We start from the raw sequence: 18,674 nt of genomic DNA, 5'->3' as shown, positions 1-18,674 counted from the left end.
GTTACTTTTCAAAATAGCTTTTTGAATAATATTGTTTAATTGACTTGCCTCACGAGTTGTACATTTTTTATTTGTGATGAAGATGCATGAAAATTGATCCTCACTCACCGGTAATGAAGCAAGTATTTTCATTCTTCACATATCTTCAATTGCTTTGATTTTATTTGACAAGACAATTATAAATGAATTATTATTGGAAAAATCAGGCAATATTAAACTGGCTTGATATTTATTAAAAATGTATTATTGTAAATTTGTAGACTCATGAATTGGAGGAAACTTTCAATGTCCTTAATAATGATTTTTTGTTCTTTTTTCTTTTCCTTTTTAAACTTCAAATATACAAATATCTTCAACTTTATAAAAAGGTTACTCTCTAGAAGATGTCCACACAGACTCTAGTTAACTTTAAATAAATTCAAAAGCCAATCATACAAGCTGCATGCTAATTATGAAGAAAAAACCTAAAGCTCCACACAAATAACCCTAATTAAGCTACTACTATTTTGGCGGATTTTGCCTTTCACATCTATACTTATGATTTCAAACCTCACCCATTCCATCGAAACCACCTAAAAAATCATTCAATAGAACTATCACAATGTAGTTCTCCCCTCTTAATAACCATAGATTTGAAATATAGTTTTTAACCAACCGTCCTCCAAATAATTTCTCGAACAGAACTTGAATTTAATGGAGATCAGCGATGCGGTTGATCAAAGAGAGAGCATTACTAGTTAGCTGCGCAATGTTGACGATCCTAGACCTGACGGTGGCCTTAACGCCACCGTTCACGGCCTTCCCTTGAAATCCATCGCTGCACGTCGTCTCGTCGGTGAGGGCGGCGCTGACCCACGTTTGGATATTACTCATGACCAGCTCAAAATCTGGGCCTCTAAGCTTCCCCATCTCAGGGATGGAGCTTGAGAGCGAATCCACCGAGTCACTGAGCTCTTCCAAACAGTCCTTTAGCGCGGAGACGTCTCTCGAGGGGACGCCATGGGCGTGGGAGAGTTTGAGGATCTGGGCGGCGGCGGACTTGACGGAGGAGAGAGAGACGGAAAGGGCGGCGGTGGCGAGAAGGCGAGGGCTTGTTTGGATGGAGCTGGCATGGACGGAGAGGGAGGAGAAGCAGAGGCGAGGGTAAGTTGTGGAGCTGCATGAGCTTTTGATGAACTCTGTGCTGCTCATGGGAGTTATGGCTGCATGGCTACCGCTCAGTTTCAATACTAATGGAAAAACTACCAAAACAAGAACCAAACTTTGCTTACAAATTGAGAAACTCATTTTTTTTCTTCTTTTTTGTTTGTCTCTCTCTCTCTCTCTAATTGGTGAGAATGGGGAGTGGATGATGGGAGAGAGGAAATGGGTTTTGTATTTATAGGCCAATGAAAAAGGTCTAGAGCATGTCAAGGGGTCATATATGTGTCTATCTCTAACACAAGTGACAATCTTATCCGTTTTAAAAATACCATTTTAATAAATAGTTACTAATATTTTAAATAAAAAATTAACGTGGTAAAATTTAGAATGACTTAGATTATTAATGTGACAATTAATATATATTTTTTCAATTTTGCTCTATTCATTATCCATGGAGTTTGTTTTTCTATTGTCTACTCAATTTTACCTTAATTTCTCTCTTAAAAGGTGCAAGTGTTTTTGTTTCACCTTTCTATTTTTTCAGACTTAATCTAGGCAAATTTTAACCTTAATTACCACATCGTTCGGGATTCTATCACAATCTTTGGGAGGATATAAATTTTTTTAAAATAAATGACAAAATTTAAGAATACTTTCTTGTAATTTAACTTAAATAATATTTCAATAAGGGAGAGAGGAAAGAGGGAGGGAGGGGCTTGTTTCATAGCCGACAACTTTGGGTCCAAAAGCAAAGAAGAAATATCTTTTATTGCATTGAGTCTTGAGATATTTTTAGATATTGTATGTATAATTCGTTTTTGTTATAAAATATAAATTTAGTACTGGTACATTATTGATATATTCCATAGATTTTTAATGGAAGTTGAAATGAAAAAAATAAAAGGTCGAGTCTCTCCCCTCATGTGATGATATTGTTATGGTGCTGTTGTACTGGAAAAAATTGACTTTTAAAATTAAAGAAATATTTTATTTTTATCTTTAATACTAGTTCCATCAACAACTTTAAAGAAAACTAGAGATGATATGAAATTGTTTTAATCTTTAATAAATTTTAATGCTACCCATTACAAAGATAATTATATTTATAATATTGTCTAGATGACGTGAAATTTTTTTTAGATAAAATCTCTCTCACGTAACTGTCACCTATATACACAACTCTCTCAGTTTCACGTTACTCTTTCCTTCTTCATTTCTTGACACTATAGTTCATCACATCACAACAATCGCTCACTCCTTAAATTACATATGTCATCACACCTCTTAAATTTGGACTCACCCATTTAACTTTGCTGTCCCGCTCTCTCCTTTTTTTTTTCCTGCTCACCAATTTGCAACAAAAATGTATTATTGCAAAGACTTGCAAGTTGATTTTAAAGGAAAATGCTAGATTTAAGATAATTATCATTTTGCCAAAAAGAAAAAAAAAAAAAAAGGATTTAACATATTTGATTTGTAGTTCTATAAAAAGGTTTGTTTTGTGGGACATCCATATTTGCAACTTGAGCACATGTATTTGGGCCTAAAAGTGGACCAATCATATATGAAATTATTTTGAAAGTGGCCCTCTAAACGACGCCGTTTGATAGTTCTGATAAATATAGCTTTCAATCAACTGGCCACAAAAGAGACGGTGGTCCAAGACGACGTCTCTGTTTCATCTAATTGCTTTTTTTCCCCCTTAAAGAAAAGAGTTTTTATTTGCCTAAATACTTAAATTAATACAATGAATGTATTATTACTTTTACATGTTAAATAATTTAACATACAATATTCATAATATATTTCGATAATCTATTAGATAACTTATTAAGATATCTATAATCAATAAATATTAAAACTTAATCGAATGATTTTTGGTATTTGTACATATTAATAAAAATGACCACTTTAAATATTTATGTGATCTCGTTCTCTTTTACTAATTTTATTTTGAAAGGAAGGAATTTCAAATCATATTATATGTTTTAACAATATATACTATCTTTTGCGTATTTAGTTAGTTAGTTGCTGTGTATATATATTTCTTCTTATCCAAAAAGAATTAGTATTTTTTTTTTTGTATTATTTGAGAACCAATAAAATACAAATACTCAAAATTTTACGTTACTCCAAATAAATAAATTTCTAGTCCTCCCCTCCTTTTGTTTCCTCTCATCATGACAAATTACGTGTTATCTTTTTATTCTGTTTTTTTTCTTTTTTTCTTTCTTCTCTTTAAAAATGGGAGCGAGCAATAAAATTAATATTCAAATTAGTTTAATTATCTTAATTTTTAATTAATAACTTTTCGTTCCATAATGATTATATGCTTCTTAAAAAAATTGATGACTCTTTATAACAATTGCTTCCGTTAATTTTTTAATTTAGTTTTTAATTTTTAGCCAAAGTTTGAAATAAAAATAGATTTAGAAAGATTCTCTATATAGAGAGAGGTTATAATTTTAAAATTATATTATATAAAATGAATTTTAAAGTTTTCAATAATCTCAAAATTCAATGGATATTGTTAGAAGAGTACAATATAATTTAAAACACAGAATCCAGTTGAAAAATGGAGCTTTCCGAGTAGTTCAATTTTTCGTCTAAATGAACAATGACAAAAAAAATTTGTTAATTTTCGGGGGCCCAAACGACGTCGAATCAATCAACTTGCGAAGTGTGCAAATTAAGCGTTTCCAACTTTGCTTCTCAACGGCTGCTTAAAATATTTTAAATATTGTAACCTAAAGTCTAAATTGTACAACAGATGTTTTCAGTTTTTATATCATTTTTATGCTCTAGAATTGAATTTTCTCAATATATAGTTTAGAAATTAATGTACGTTGCTCCTTCAGAGATTGTAAGTTCAATCTTTCATCCCACGTCTGTAATGGATATAATATTAAATTCAAAGATATCTTCAACAATATATAAGACTTTCAGGTTGAAATTAAAATTTAGAAATAATTTATTTCATGTATGTTTAGATTTAAAGTAGCTAATACCATTTTGATGTGAATATAGACCAAACATTTTAACATTATAACAAAAGCGATTATAGTTCAAGGGTAATTGGCATATATCTCAAACCAAAGGGTTGTGGAATTTGATCCTCACCCCATGTGTTTGTACTAAAAAAACATCTAACATTGTAAGTGTTATTAATTAGACTATGTTTTAGATGCCTAATCATGTAAATTGAATTCTAAAAGAACCTTGAACGGGATATTGATTAAAGTGAATCTTTACCGGTATCAATGTAAGAAACATTTAAGTTACTTGAGGTCAAAAGGATATCTTGGTGACCAATTAAAAGCTCTGAATTGTCCTCCTAGAACCCTATAAATTGAAGCAACTATCCCTAACACTAAAGTTTTGGAAGGATCCTTGCACAAAAATAATGTTATTGTGATTAGGTTTTGTATATTTCTCAAGAATGTGAGTCGAAAAAATGAGATTTATTTATTATTATTTTTACAGAAGGTCCCATCAACAAATTGATGTGTGTGTGGAGGTAAAAATATTTCTGTCATCCTAACATTTTTAGGGGGTTTTTTATTTTTTAGAATTTAGATAGTTGGCCTCTTTCGATGTCCATAATATTAGATATCTTGAATTATAGATGTATAACATATTTAGATAGTTAGCTATCTTTCGTTTTGCTGGATTATTTATAAACATGTGTAAGAATATTTGGATTGCTACATTTGTTTATCAGAATCAATTAAAATTATATATTGTTCCAATAATATTCTTACCCGTCAACCTATAATTATATGTTAACATGTATGTTTTTTTAATATAATTTAGATAATTTGAATTCATATACAATTTTACTTTTATTAATTTAATATTATATTGTTTATGTCAATTTAGTTTATTTTGAGTGACTGTAGAGAGAATAAATTAAATGAAAGATTGCACACTAGATTTCAGTTAAAATTAAATTAAGATATTATATCGTTTGGCTAAAGTTTATTTTATATCTAAATATAACCTATAAATTGTATTTAGCCATGCTATCAATAAATTGAGATTTCTAGACAAAGAGGATCCACTCAAATAAACAATAACTTTCGTTCTCCATAAAACATGGTAAATATTTTCTCATTTTAGATGGTAGATCTTGCATCACTCTCGAATTATTTTATTTTATCCTAGGAGTGAATGCATATTTACTTTTTGGTTATAAACATTTATTTAATAATCCTTTTTTTTTTTTTCAATGAGTTGACCGGTCACAAAATTTTGAATGGATGTTTGAAATGATGAGTGTAACATTAAAAACATTTTATCAGCTGAGTTGAAAGTATCTTAATTTTTTAATTAATGAAAGAGAAATAGCGACATAACAATTTCCATATATAATATGATTTATTAAATAATTCGAAATTAATATGTCTTTAGCCTTAAACTCAAATATGGAGGGTGAGATATATTTCAAACATACAGAGTTTTGAAAAATATTACTAATATTTTGACCATTTAAGTCATATTTACAATATTTCAAAATTACTTATTATGCCATGGATCTAATAAAAATATTACTACATACTAACTTAAATTTTAGACCATGAAATACGCTAATTACTAATTCACGAAGAGTAGGATAGAAATTTGATTTGAGAAAACCTTTATATATATATTCTCAATGATGGAATTGAAACTTTAAAAAGATGAGAAAATGGACAGAGTCATTTTTGACAAACTTATGCATAACTTAAATTTTATTAATTCTCAAATATATTGCATGTTCATTGTGGCTAGCATGTCACATGCACTACTTATACCCCAATCAGAAATATGAAGAAATTAATAATACGAAAGAAAAATGGGTTTACCTATATGTATAGGTGTGACAGGTTCTCTTAATTAGATGGACAAAATCATTTATAAGAAGTGTTGAAATTATTTGAGGTTCCAAAGCAATTGTTCATAAATCCTATTCAACCCCCATGTGACCTGCTGAACCCAAATCAAAACACCCATTAAAAAATATCACTATATTAATATCTCTAGATATTTTCATACATATACCACATTATATTAATACTTCATTATTTTTCAATAATACGTTCTAATTTTAACAATTAATTTAATTTTCCTTTTGAAATTTAAATTTTATTTTGGTTCTTGACTTTTTATAACATTCTATTTTTTCTTTTTAAGTGGTTAATGAAAAATTAATTGCGGTAGACAAAATAAAATAAATAGAAGTGTGAAAGTTTTATTATACTAACATTTAAAAATCTGATTAAACGTAACATCTGGACGAAACTGCCCCTCCGTTACCGTACCTTGACTTCGTGAGATCTGCAGCGTTTCACGTGCAGTAAAGTGCACGTGACACGTGCGTGGTACGCTGGATTGACGGGGATAGTTTGACTTTGTAGCGGCCTGATTGACTTTTTGGGTGGGGCACATGGCTCTTCCCTAGACCTGCACGTCTCAGATTCCTTCTATATTTAGCATTTTGTTTCCTCACTTCCAAATCATTCAATCTCACGCGCCCCGCCATGTTTTTTTGTTTAAACCGCCAACTTTACTTTGTAGTCAATTTCAGGTTGATCACGGTCAACCCTCAAAAATATTAATGATATTGAAGTTAAATCGCTGTGTGTTTAATTTAATCTTGATTAAATTTCTCAAAAGCATCTCAAAATTTATCAAATATTGACTACTTTCTTACGGGGCACATGTTTTATATAAGCCATTTTTTTTCGTATCCAAAAAAATAATTATTAATCTTTAATAATGTTACGCACATTTAGAAGATTTAATCAAAAAATAAAATACAGTAAATTAAAATATGAAGACTAAAATGAAGTTTGAAAATTTATATAGCAAATAGAATTAATAAATTTGTAGTCTAAAATAAACTACTATAAAAATTAACTTCATGAACCAAACATCTTCTCGAGGGGATTTCTCTATATTTTCAAGGTTTGAGTATTTCTTTTTTAGCTTTCAAAAACTGTTGAAATAAATCTCTAAAATGGAAAAATAAGTGTTCACTTTAGTTTTCATTGAATGGTTTCATAGTTTGAGCAAAACCAGTTTCCGGTTTGCTTATTTATGTTGCTTATGTGAATACTAAAATGGTTTATATTATTTTTTATATTTTATTTACACAATATATAACAGTCTTCAAAACTTATTTTGTAAAATATAGAATGAAATTTATTTAAAAAGTCTAATTAATAGTAATAAATTAGTAAATATTGAAAACTTGTCTCTTCAGGGGAAAGTTCTTCATTAATCCAGATGTAAACTCATTTAGGGCAAGTTCAAAATAGAAATGTTCATATCCCAGTACCCTTTTATGCTTGGGATTAACTGGAAGAGTAGGGTTGTTTTTTGAAAAATAAAATTATTAAAAAATAGTTTTGAAATTATTTGACTTCGTGTAAAATACATACAATTCCATTCCACTCAATTATTAACTCCAAAATGTTTAACAAATTTTATTTATTTATTTAGAGCAACCTAGTTTTCCAATTAATCTCCATATGTTTTGGATCTCTACGTTAATATTGTTTTTATGACAAAAAAAAGAAAAAAAATATTTCATTAACGAATTCTCAAAATATTTCGACAAAATGTTTGAAGATCCCGAATAAGAAACATGAAGAATAAAAGAATATATACGTCTTGTTAGAGGATATAATCAAGTCCAATAGACATGACTCGTAGCTTGGACATGTACTATCATGTGTGTCTGAGCCTCTGCTCGGATACTTCAAGGACGAGGAAGAAGGGCTTGTGCATGACAAAGTAAACATTGTGCTTAGGTTGGCTTCGATTTTGGAAAGATTATAACCGATAGCTAATCCACTAACATTGAACATAATGGAAAATTCTACTGTCATTAAGAATTTCCCAACAAAATGACAGGTACATTAGTGTAGTGACAGAACCTCGATTCCAAATTACTCCCCAATTATATAAAAGGTGGAGTCGTCCCACCTTAAAAAAATAAACAATTTTTCATACTTAATTTTAATTTAGGTTTGAGATGGTACATGGTCAAGCACCACAATGGTGCAACGCTGTTCTGCAGGTTGATATCAATGTCACGTTAGACAGAATCATGTATCAACCCATCTTAAACTCAAACTCAGGTTTATTATATGATATTGACATCTTAAATTAATCCACAAGAAAGAAATGTAAATCATATTTAAAAAATTAATCTAATTGGAACACGCTAACTAGTACAATTAATCATGTTTATTTGTAAATATCACGTCTCCTAGATTAGCTTTCAGATTTCACGCTCCTATTCGTGCATCTCAAAGACCGCCATGTTTTTAGAATGTAACAAATTATTAATTAAACCAAACCCACATGTCCATACATTTTTTCATGTTTCTTGTCTTCTAAATCTTAAAATCCTCACCTGTTTGTCTCTGCCTCTATAAATTGAAATTAATCTCCACAGACAACCCTAATAGATTCTACAGTACACACAAACAGAACAGAGATGGAATCTCAAACCCTAAAATTAAAATCCTTGCTAATTATCCTTTTCTTCTTCCTTTCAACCACATTACTCCCCACCTCCGCCGTCGCCTCCTCCGCCGTCCGGCCGCCCAAAGCCCACATCAGAAAGGCCTGCAAGCCGACGCCGTATCCACGCCTCTGCGAGGCCTCCCTCTCATTGTACGCTTCAGAAACCAAACGAACCCAACAAGAGCTCTGCAGGGCGGCGCTGGTTTCCTCCCTCAAAGCTGCACAAAACGCCACCTCCACAATCTCCACCATTTTCCGACGAAGGGGTCTCTCCCGTCCCTCGCCCTACGAAGCCGAAGTCATCGGAGATTGCACCGATAATCTCAAAGACTCCATCGACGAGCTCCGGAGAGCCTCCGCTGCCATCAAAAGCTTGTATCGCACTCAAGATGTTGAATTTCAGGTCATTTAACTTCTACTCAATCCGCTGCCTATTAATAGCGGTATATTTAATCTTTTATTTATATTCTTAATACTCTCCCCTCCAAAGTGGAACAAGACTTTAAATATCTTAAGGTTGACGTTGAAAATGTCAAGATCTTACAAATATCTTAAAAACAAGCGATTATGATACTAATTTGAAAAAATAATATTATTGTAAGGATTTTCTATTATGATATTAAATTACTACTAAATCTAAAAACTTTATAATACAGATAAGTAGCATCAAAACGTGGGTGAGTGCTGCAGAGACGGATGTTATGACTTGCACCGACGGGGTGAATGGCGACGGTGGCCGGAAAGTGAGGTCGAAGGTGAAGAGTGAGGTGAAAAAATCTACTATGAATGTAATAAGGCAGATTAGTAATGCGTTGTCTCTCATCAACAACTTAAAGTACAAATAATATAAATTTTAAATAATGATTAAACAGAATCACAATTCACTTGTTACGCGTATAAGTTTATATATTGATTTATTATGAGTTGTGAAACTTGTTTATTAATTGTTTGTCAACACCATAGATTTGCTTTCTAGTTGCAACTTTGATTTTGTTTAAAAGCGTTTAAAAGTATAAAATGTTTCCTTTTGTGAGTGTTCTATGTTTAATTTCATATCATTTACTTATTATGTATAATATTTTGGTTAAATTAAGATTACTATAAAGTTTATGTTTATCCTTGGTTCTAATAATAATTTGACTGTCTTTATGCTTGAAGAGTGATTGTCATGTACTTTGATTAAAGCTCCTTTAATTCGAGAAGTAATAAAAATAGACTTGTAATAAGTTATTTATCGATGTGAAAAATAAACTAATTTGTGATGCGACATTTTATTAAACAGACACGAGAATTATCACACCCTCATTTTATAAAATTATTTTGATTTAGAAGTGGAAGATAATAAAGCTTTTAAAAAGACTATAAATTGAAATGAGATACAAAGTATAAGTATTAAAAATGTAATTTAACTTACTAATTTCTACTTTATATAACAAAAATAAAACAATATAACCTACAAGTAACTATTCAAACGAACTTTAGGGCTTTGTTTTTGGGAAATTACTTTTTACTTTTAACGACTTCCTCAACTTTTATATTTTGCACTATGCAATAATTTTATCAATCATTCGATGTTAATGATATCTCACATACAAATTACCTTAACCAACTCGTTAGCTCAGTTAATAAAATTGTAATGACTAAATACGTCATTATTCATGAAAATAAACTACAAACCAATTAATATTACAAATATACATGTAAGTAGTGGCATATTCACTAAATCAATGTTTTAACGGGTTTTGTGTGACTTGACATGACAAAAAAATTAGATATGTCGTGTCAACATTTTATTAACTATAATTAACATGGATTTCATAGATGTATATTATTTCAAAACTTAGCAATATATAATTGAAATTGTTATAAGTTAGGAATTAAATGATTGAAAGAATATCTAAATTTATAATTTAACATAAATGTTATCTAATTGAATTTTTAATTAATTAAGCTGAATTCTGGTAATATTTTCACCAATTTTATGCTTGCACACTTCCACTTTATATTATCGATTGATAATCATTCCTTTTTCTATTTCTTTATATATGTAATTTATTTGGAGGTTAAAAAGAAAGACCATTTATTTTGATGTCCTCTTCACCTAATTGCGGTTATAATTGCACGGATCTTTTGAATTTATTGTAAAGTTAATTTATTAATTAATTAATAGATGGAGATAGAGGTAAAACTTTATGTTATATTAATAAATGGCTCTCTTTAGTTGATAAGATCGATTTATTACTTTTTGTTATTTAAAAAAGGTTTTTATCTTTTTGTTACTAATACTGAGATAAAACTTGTTCGTATTATTAACATTTATGGTATGTTATAGATGAATTTTGGGGAAAAAATACTTTTTAAATTATCAGGAAAAAACTTTTTCTGCAAACATTTTTTTTAGAATTATTAATTTAAATTATGTTTAATATAGTTTCTTTTAAGTGAATTTAGATAATTAAAAGTGCCCTTTAAAAATTTACCATATTTAGTAATAAAATAAAAAATAATTTTAAAAATGGGATAACTTCAAAAATTCTTTTTAAAAAAACCATGTCTAAAATATAGGTTATTATATTGGAAGATTTTGCGAAGGAGAATACATAAGTTATAATGACAAAATATAATATCTTCTATTAAAAGAAAAGGAAATTGGTAGACAACTCTTCATTTATTTATGAAATTTGAAAATATAGATAATCATAATTCAGACTCACATGCTGTGGTCGTTTCATGTTTATCCCTTTGGTCTTCTCAATTGATTCTTTTTCTATATATAAATATTTTATTTTTGTTTTATTCTTTATTTTCCATCTGCCCATTCCTTCAATCAAGGGAGGGAATGGGCCCTCCTCCCCTGTCCTTTCCTTGGCGTTTTTATTTTTCATCCATCTTTTTTAAAGTCGAATCCTCATTTTCATTTAATTCAATTCTGATCCTAAATTTTGAACCTCCAACCCCCACAAATTGTTCAATTTTTGTTAACATTGCGAAATTCAACTTTCAAATAAACTTAGTCTAAAATTTAAAAATGTTAAAATATTAGTTTGGTCTCTATTCTCAGTCTTAGTCTACATACTTTTAAAAAGTGATATTTTTTTCCTTTAATTTTATTCTTAATCTCATTTTTTCTATAACACGATACTAAAATCAATATATTTCTTAAAATGTAAACATTACTTTATACTAAAAATTTTCATTAAGTATAAAATTTATATTAAAATTTTACAAAAAAGTTTACAAAAATTGACTAAAATGATCACTTTTTAAAATTCAAGGACCAAAATAAATAAGTTTAAATACAGGGACCAAAATAAACATTTTCAAAATACAATAACTAAAATAAATCAAAACTAGAAGTATAGGAACCGAAATATTATTTTAACCAATTTAAAACAAAAAATTTTAGAGTGTTCTCAAAGAAAAAGAGGTCGTGAAGGCAAAAGAGTGCTCTAGTGCATGCTTAGGCATGCACCACAATGCGAACTTTGTCAAAAATTTATTGGCACACAGATAAGTTTCATGATAAGATAAGGAATTTACTTTCCATCACTAATCCTATAAAGATTTTTTTTATCTTCATCCTCGCATGGGAATTTGGCCAAACAATCCCTAAGAAAAGTAAAAACAGAGGAATTGGGTAAAACTTTTTTTAGAGTAAACCAAAAGAAGGAAGGGGCCATTACAGTTGCAGAGAAAAAGAAAATACCTAAAAAGCAGAGAAAGCAAAGCACCATGATTACTTTACTACGATTACGTTTGCATTTGCCACATCAAAAAACACTCACTCTCTTAATATACATCAAATTCCAATTCCATGGAGATTTCTTCCGATTGTGACCCGAACAACCGAAGCTCAATTCAATCTCAACCTTGATTTTCAGCGTATTTGCTAATCAGAGCCAACGCATTGCTTATGACTCGAGAAACATCCACAATGCGAGCCCTAACCGAGGACTTGATTCTCCCATTCATGGCCTTCCCGGAGAATCCATCGGAGCAGGTGTTCTCGTCGGTCATGGCGGCGCTCACCCACGTCTCCACGTTGCTAATGTGCCAGAGGAAGTCCTTCTCGTGCGCTCCATGGACGCGCTTCAGTTCCTCCACCGATTTGCTGAGCCGATCCACGGTGTCGGAGACCTCCTCGAGACAGTCCTTCAGCGCGGCGTGCTCCCTCGGCCTCAATCCCTCGAACTTGGTGAGCTTCCAGACGTGAGATCGGGCGGATTGAGCGCGGGAGAGGCTGACAAACAGAGCGGTTTGGACTAATTGGCGAGGATTTTGCTGGATGGTGGAGGCGAAATTGGAGAGGGATTGGACGCAGAGATCGGGGTAAGTAGCGGCGCTGCACTTGGATTTGATGAAATTGGAGGCTCCGGCATTGCCGGCGGCGCCGGATGTGGCGGCGACGGAGAGAATCGAGAGGAGTACGAGAAGAAAGGCGGATCTCGCCATTGAAGGCCTGTGGGATTTGCAGAAATCGAAAGGGGAAGAAGAAGAAGAAGAAGAAGGGTTTGCGATGTCAAAATTGAGGGTTCTGAATTTATAGAGCAAGGTAATGAGATTGGCTATCCTGTACGCGTGGCCCTCGCCTATTGGATTACTTTTAATTTCAGGTTTAACCAAACAGAAATTAACGTACTTTTTTTCTCAAATATAATATAAATGTAATTTTTATTAGCATATTTATCCTCGCGGTATTAAATATTCATCATCAATGTCGGGGTTAAATCCACATTTCATAATATTATAAAAAAAATCGATAAACAAAAAATAAAATATATAAAAACTTCACTTAATATTAATTTAATTTTTTTAACCTATTTTAAAATGTTGTAACTATTATTTGTTAACTTAAAAAAATTTTCTAGTTTTTTGTTTTTATAATTTTTCTAGAAATATATATCGATATTGACATTTTATCGATAATTTTATCGACATTTTCATGAAGTTGAGATCTCAATATTTCGATTGACATCGACATCGACATTTAAAATCTATCCTATCAATAAATATCTCTTAATTATATTCTTTTTAAGCCTTTGAAAATAGTTTTTAAAAAATATACATAAATTTTATAAATAATGCACCCCATAATATTTTTATAATTAATAAAATAATATCAATTGGCTAAAATTATTGTATTCGGGATCGGGAGTACGACAAAGGGGTATTATTGATATTACGAACAATATGAAATGCTTTTTAAATTTTAAATTATTTTGTCCTTTTGTAATATCTCTCAATATTATTATTTTTTTATTTGACAGGAATATCTCTCAAGCTGTCCCAAGATTGAAAATAAATTATATACGTCATAAAGGAAAGATGCATTTTTTTTTTGACGATTTCTTTTTCTTTTTTCTTGAAAAGCTAGTAGAAGGAGTAATTACCAATATATGAAAAGTTCTTTTAATGGTACAATGTCACAATCCCCCTTTTAGTATAGATAATTATTTATATCTCTCGGAGCGGTTATTTATATCTCCCGCCGCTTAATTGATTAGGAGTCACTTCTTATTTATGTTTTCTCTTTTAAACAACGATCCCTCCTTATTATTATCACTCTTAAATATTTTTCTCATCTCATTCAAATAAAATATAGAAAATAATGTTACAATATATATGTAATTTGTATTTTAAGTTTTATTAGGGTCTCTTTAACTATATTTATTACATGCAAGTTCGTATATTTTAAAATATTTTATTTCAGTCCTTTCATAAAAATTAAACTTACAATGAACAAATTTTTCAAAATTCAAATTAAACCTATAAAACATAACTTTTTTAGTGGTGTATAAAGTAATTAGATTTGTCAAAATTTACCATTTTAGTATGAATGAAATTATCATTGAAAAATGGTATCTTGTGATTCTGTCGGGCTATTTTCAATATCGTCTCTTTCAAATTTCATTTTCGTAGAGGTATAAGATCTATATATCCATACTACATGTATCATAAAATCATTTTACAATCTTCGATGTCTATTCCTATGTTTTTTACGAAAGAGAGGATAGTCAAAGATGGATAGAAAAATGTGGGTCATTGTAGAGTAGTAAAAACTATACAAAAATAATTGTAAAAGAAATTTAGAATAAAAATTTAAAATATCATTTCAAAAAGGAGGGAAAGTCAAAGTAAAATGAATGGGCAGATGAGAATATGATTTTTCGTCCAATTTGTCAAAGTAATAAATATTTTCAGAAAGAAAAAATATGGGAAGAACCATTTTCTCCTACCGACATTACTCAGACCAATTCAGGGCCTTGTGGGGCCCACCTTTACCATTTGTTTGTCGGCTTTCACATTGTCTTATTTTATTCGTTTTATTTTTATTTATTATATTCAAAGTATAGTGAAAGAAAAGAGTTTGAATTCCACGTGATCACTTCAAAAAGCCGTATAAGATAAGAATTATCTTTAAAAGAGAGAGAGATTAACGTAGAAAACCCAAATCAAATTCTTTTTTTTTTCTTTTCTTTAAATATTCCCTTATCACCGCCCTTAATTTAGGAGATATGTCAATTTATCAAGTATTAAGTTTCGTTTTTTCATTAAAAAAAATAGTACGGTGGACAAAAATTATGTCGCAAGTAAAATAAAATAAGAATGAACTTGGCTTATTAAATTTAATACAATATAAGAAGAAATATATATTTTTAGATAAATATAAAAATATATATATATTAGTACAAGAAGAATTTGAATACATGACTTCTTGATCGAAGATAGGTGTCAATTATCACTAAACTAAGTTTGTAGACTAAAACGAAATAATTTAAAATATTTTATAATAATTCAATTTTGTCGGTTAAGACATATATTTTTGACTAAACCCACCTTTTAGTTTAAAAAAAAAAACTAAATTTTGCATAAACCCAATTTATTTATTTTTTCCCTTACAATTTGACATTTTCCAATTAGACCTCCTCCCCGTTTGTCAATGTTAAAACTGGCACATACACTTTAAGGTACTTGTTTGGCATAAATATAGAGGAAAATTATGTCACTTAAGGAGAAGAAAATAATGTATTTCTTTTTCCGATTTTTAAGGGGTTGAAAAAAAATTATAATTTCTTTTATCGTTGAATTCTTTTCTAAACTTCTCTATGCTTATTATCAATTAATTTTAACATTCACAAATTAATGAATTCTAAATTAGAGAAGAAAAAAATTATTGAACAAGCACTTCTTCTTCTTTTTTTTTTTTTTTAACGAAGTATAGATATATATATTTAAAAAAAAATAGAAAGATGAAACAATTAATTATCGGAGGTAATTGACATATTTTGAAATATAAGCATATGTTAAATGACTTGACTTTCTTATTTACTTGGGGTTTGAAAATAAAGAAGCAAAGACTTGAATGGAGTGTGGTGGGGCAAAGGCCAAGAAAAAGTGTAACAACACCTAATTGTGAGGTTCACACCTAATTAATTTTAAAAATTTCTTTTAACACATTTTTTTATTGAACATTATATAAGAATGGCCTTGGAACACTTGTAAACCATTTCAATTTAATAATAATTATTGTTTAAGGATAACTCTTGGAAAATCACAGTGCTTCATCTCCAAGAGACATGCTTTATGGTTTGCATTTCTTATACTTTTGGTCATGTGTTTTGATAACTTTTTAAATTCTTAATTTTTTGAGAAACAAAATTTTCTTCATGTCTACTTTTCAATTTTAAAAATCTCTTTAGTCTTTTTTAGGATAAACAAAGTTTAATTTTATTGATGTGATAATGTGAAGCATATCTAGTAGTGGCTAAAACATGGAGTCTTGTGATATCATTTATCCTAAGATCTTGTGTTCGAGTTCTACACTGATCACTGTGCTGTGACACTGGTCATACGACATCGATTCCAAAGGAAAAAAAAACAATGACATATCTACCTAAAATTACAAGTAGACAAACATTGATACTGCCCCTATTTATTTATTTATTTATTTTGGAGTAAATTCTTTGTCTAACCAAATGTAATCTAGACAGTGGGATTTTTTTCTTCGGGTTTTTTTAATAAATGTACAATGATTTTATGTCTATTTATTCTTATATCGTATTTGTTAAGGAATTAAAGTGGAAAAATTTTCTATTTGTTGAAATTAGTAGAAAATAGGGAATCATCTCCTTATAGAATGTGATTATAATTTATTTTTAAAAAAATAGAAAAAAAAAACAAAAATGTAAGAATTCCTAGTAAATAAAAAATGACATTTCTATAATTTCTTCTATAAAAATTAAAGAAAAAAAAATATTTTTTTATACTATTACAGGAGTAGAGAATTTAAATCTTATAACTTGGAGAAGTTGTTTATGTTTGAATCAGAAAAAGAAAATATAAGTTGAAAAGAGAGAGCTAAATAATTTAGATACATGAATTCTAAAGGTAGCTCGAGTGGTCCAAAGGCCCCAATTAATAAATGAAATTTTAATTTCTTGAACCACAGCTCTCCATGGGTCCACTCCATATTAGATTTTCACATTTCTTGGAAATGGGTGCCTTCAAAATATTTAATAGAATTACATGAATTCTAGATTTCAAATACTAATGAGTATTTAAAATTGTTTTATAATGATATAATTTGCAAAATAACGAAATTGTATAAGTGTGACATGTAATTATCTCAAGATTTTTTTTTAAGTCTCTCATGTCTTTATCATAATAAATTTTGTTGTTGATTCCCGTACAAGTAAACAAATGAACGTCTATTCATGAAAAAATAGACAAATAAATATCTTCATTTTAATTGCGTGTTAAAAAGATCAAGGAAAGTGATTGGAATTGGAATTAAAAGAAAATTTTCTTTCTTGACTTTTGTTTTCCCTTATTTTTCATAAAAGAATGCAATGAGAAGGGAAAAAAAAGTGTTTTAAAGGGAAAGAGTGTAGGAGGGAGGATGAAATATTTGTTGAAAATTAATTTAAAAAAAAAATGTGTACGTCTCAAAAGAATAATAAGAACTCATGCACGAAAAAACTAAAGAGAAATATTTAGAACTAGAAATTAACAAAATAATGATATATCTTGTATTGAGAAAAATAACAAGAAAAATATTTTGTTAATTTTTGTTATTATTATTTTAAACAGAATTTGTAGTGATTTATTAAGATAGGTGGATGTTGAAATTTTGTTAGGTAGGGCAAAGTCTATAATAAATGTTGTAGGAAATCAAGCCGTTTTTCTCGTTAAGCAATAATACGCAATTAAACAAAAATGTTTTAAAAGAGCAATATATATCAAAGTCTATAATAAAAAATATATATATTGAAAAACAAACTAATTTATTTCAATAACTCAAAAACAAGTAATTAATATGCATTTGTGACATAACCATCCATGGGCCCTCCTATTGAATTATTGGTGTGTATAAATGGACAATCTTGTGACGTGTCGTCCTTCAACATTACTAAAACAATTAATTTTTAGAATCCTTAAATTAGGTTTCAAAAAATCAAAAAAAGAAGGGGAAAAAAGTTTGTTGATAAGAAACCTTTTTATTTTACCAAAAATATTCTTGATGGTTGCAAAATTTAATGGCTGTATCCATTAGGTTCTGAACGTTAAATACTTTTAATTTTGATTTTATTAAATCGTTATCACGAACACTATTACTAAAAAATAGACTTGATTTGGCATGCGGTACAAAAAAAAAATTATACCAACGATGTAGACAAAGGTAGAAACCATGATAACATAAAACAAAAACCAAAAGTAAATGGACGTAATTCAGATCTTTTAAAGTTTAATTACTGATAAATATAGTCATCAAAGTTTTTTTTTTTTTTTTTTTTGAGAAAATAATATAGTCATCAAAGTTGAAAGATACACAGGGATTTTAGAATGAGTAATTTTAGTAAAAGAGATTTAATGATAATTGATTTTGTGAAAGTAAATTTTATATCATTATTTTAATATTTTTTCAAAGTGATTTTTATATAATTAAAAATAATTTTGAATGATTATTATTTAAAGTTTAAAGAGAGAATTTGACCAAAAAAGGGAAAAAAAATAGA

At 29.2% G+C, this 18,674-nt stretch overlaps 2 protein-coding genes and 1 pseudogene across 2 annotated transcripts; 1 reads left to right on the top strand and 2 right to left on the bottom strand.

Annotated features, from left to right (window-relative positions):
- Positions 1 to 384: 384 nt before the first annotated feature.
- Positions 385 to 1,356, bottom strand: LOC111011621 (21 kDa protein pseudogene; annotated as a pseudogene).
- Positions 1,357 to 8,380: 7,024 nt separating this feature from the next.
- LOC111011663 (21 kDa protein) lies at positions 8,381 to 9,602 on the top strand. The gene is made up of 2 exons (XM_022285515.2): positions 8,381 to 9,061; positions 9,315 to 9,602. Exons 1-2 carry the CDS (start codon positions 8,630 to 8,632, stop codon positions 9,501 to 9,503), a joined length of 621 nt encoding a protein of 206 aa, XP_022141207.1. The 5' UTR covers positions 8,381 to 8,629; the 3' UTR covers positions 9,504 to 9,602.
- Positions 9,603 to 12,291: 2,689 nt separating this feature from the next.
- On the bottom strand, positions 12,292 to 13,180 carry LOC111011412 (21 kDa protein-like). The gene has a single exon (XM_022285150.2). The coding sequence runs from the start codon at positions 13,108 to 13,110 to the stop codon at positions 12,523 to 12,525; it is 588 nt and encodes a 195-aa protein (XP_022140842.1). The 5' UTR covers positions 13,111 to 13,180; the 3' UTR covers positions 12,292 to 12,522.
- Positions 13,181 to 18,674: the final 5,494 nt, after the last annotated feature.

The sequence above is a fragment of the Momordica charantia genome (genome assembly GCF_013281855.1).
Source record: "Momordica charantia cultivar OHB3-1 chromosome 10 unlocalized genomic scaffold, Mcharantia_2.0 BLBB01000010.1, whole genome shotgun sequence".
NCBI classification, from domain to species: Eukaryota; Viridiplantae; Streptophyta; class Magnoliopsida; order Cucurbitales; family Cucurbitaceae; genus Momordica; species Momordica charantia.
Note: the sequence above shows the minus strand (reverse complement) of the source record. Positions and strands in the feature narration are given on the sequence as shown.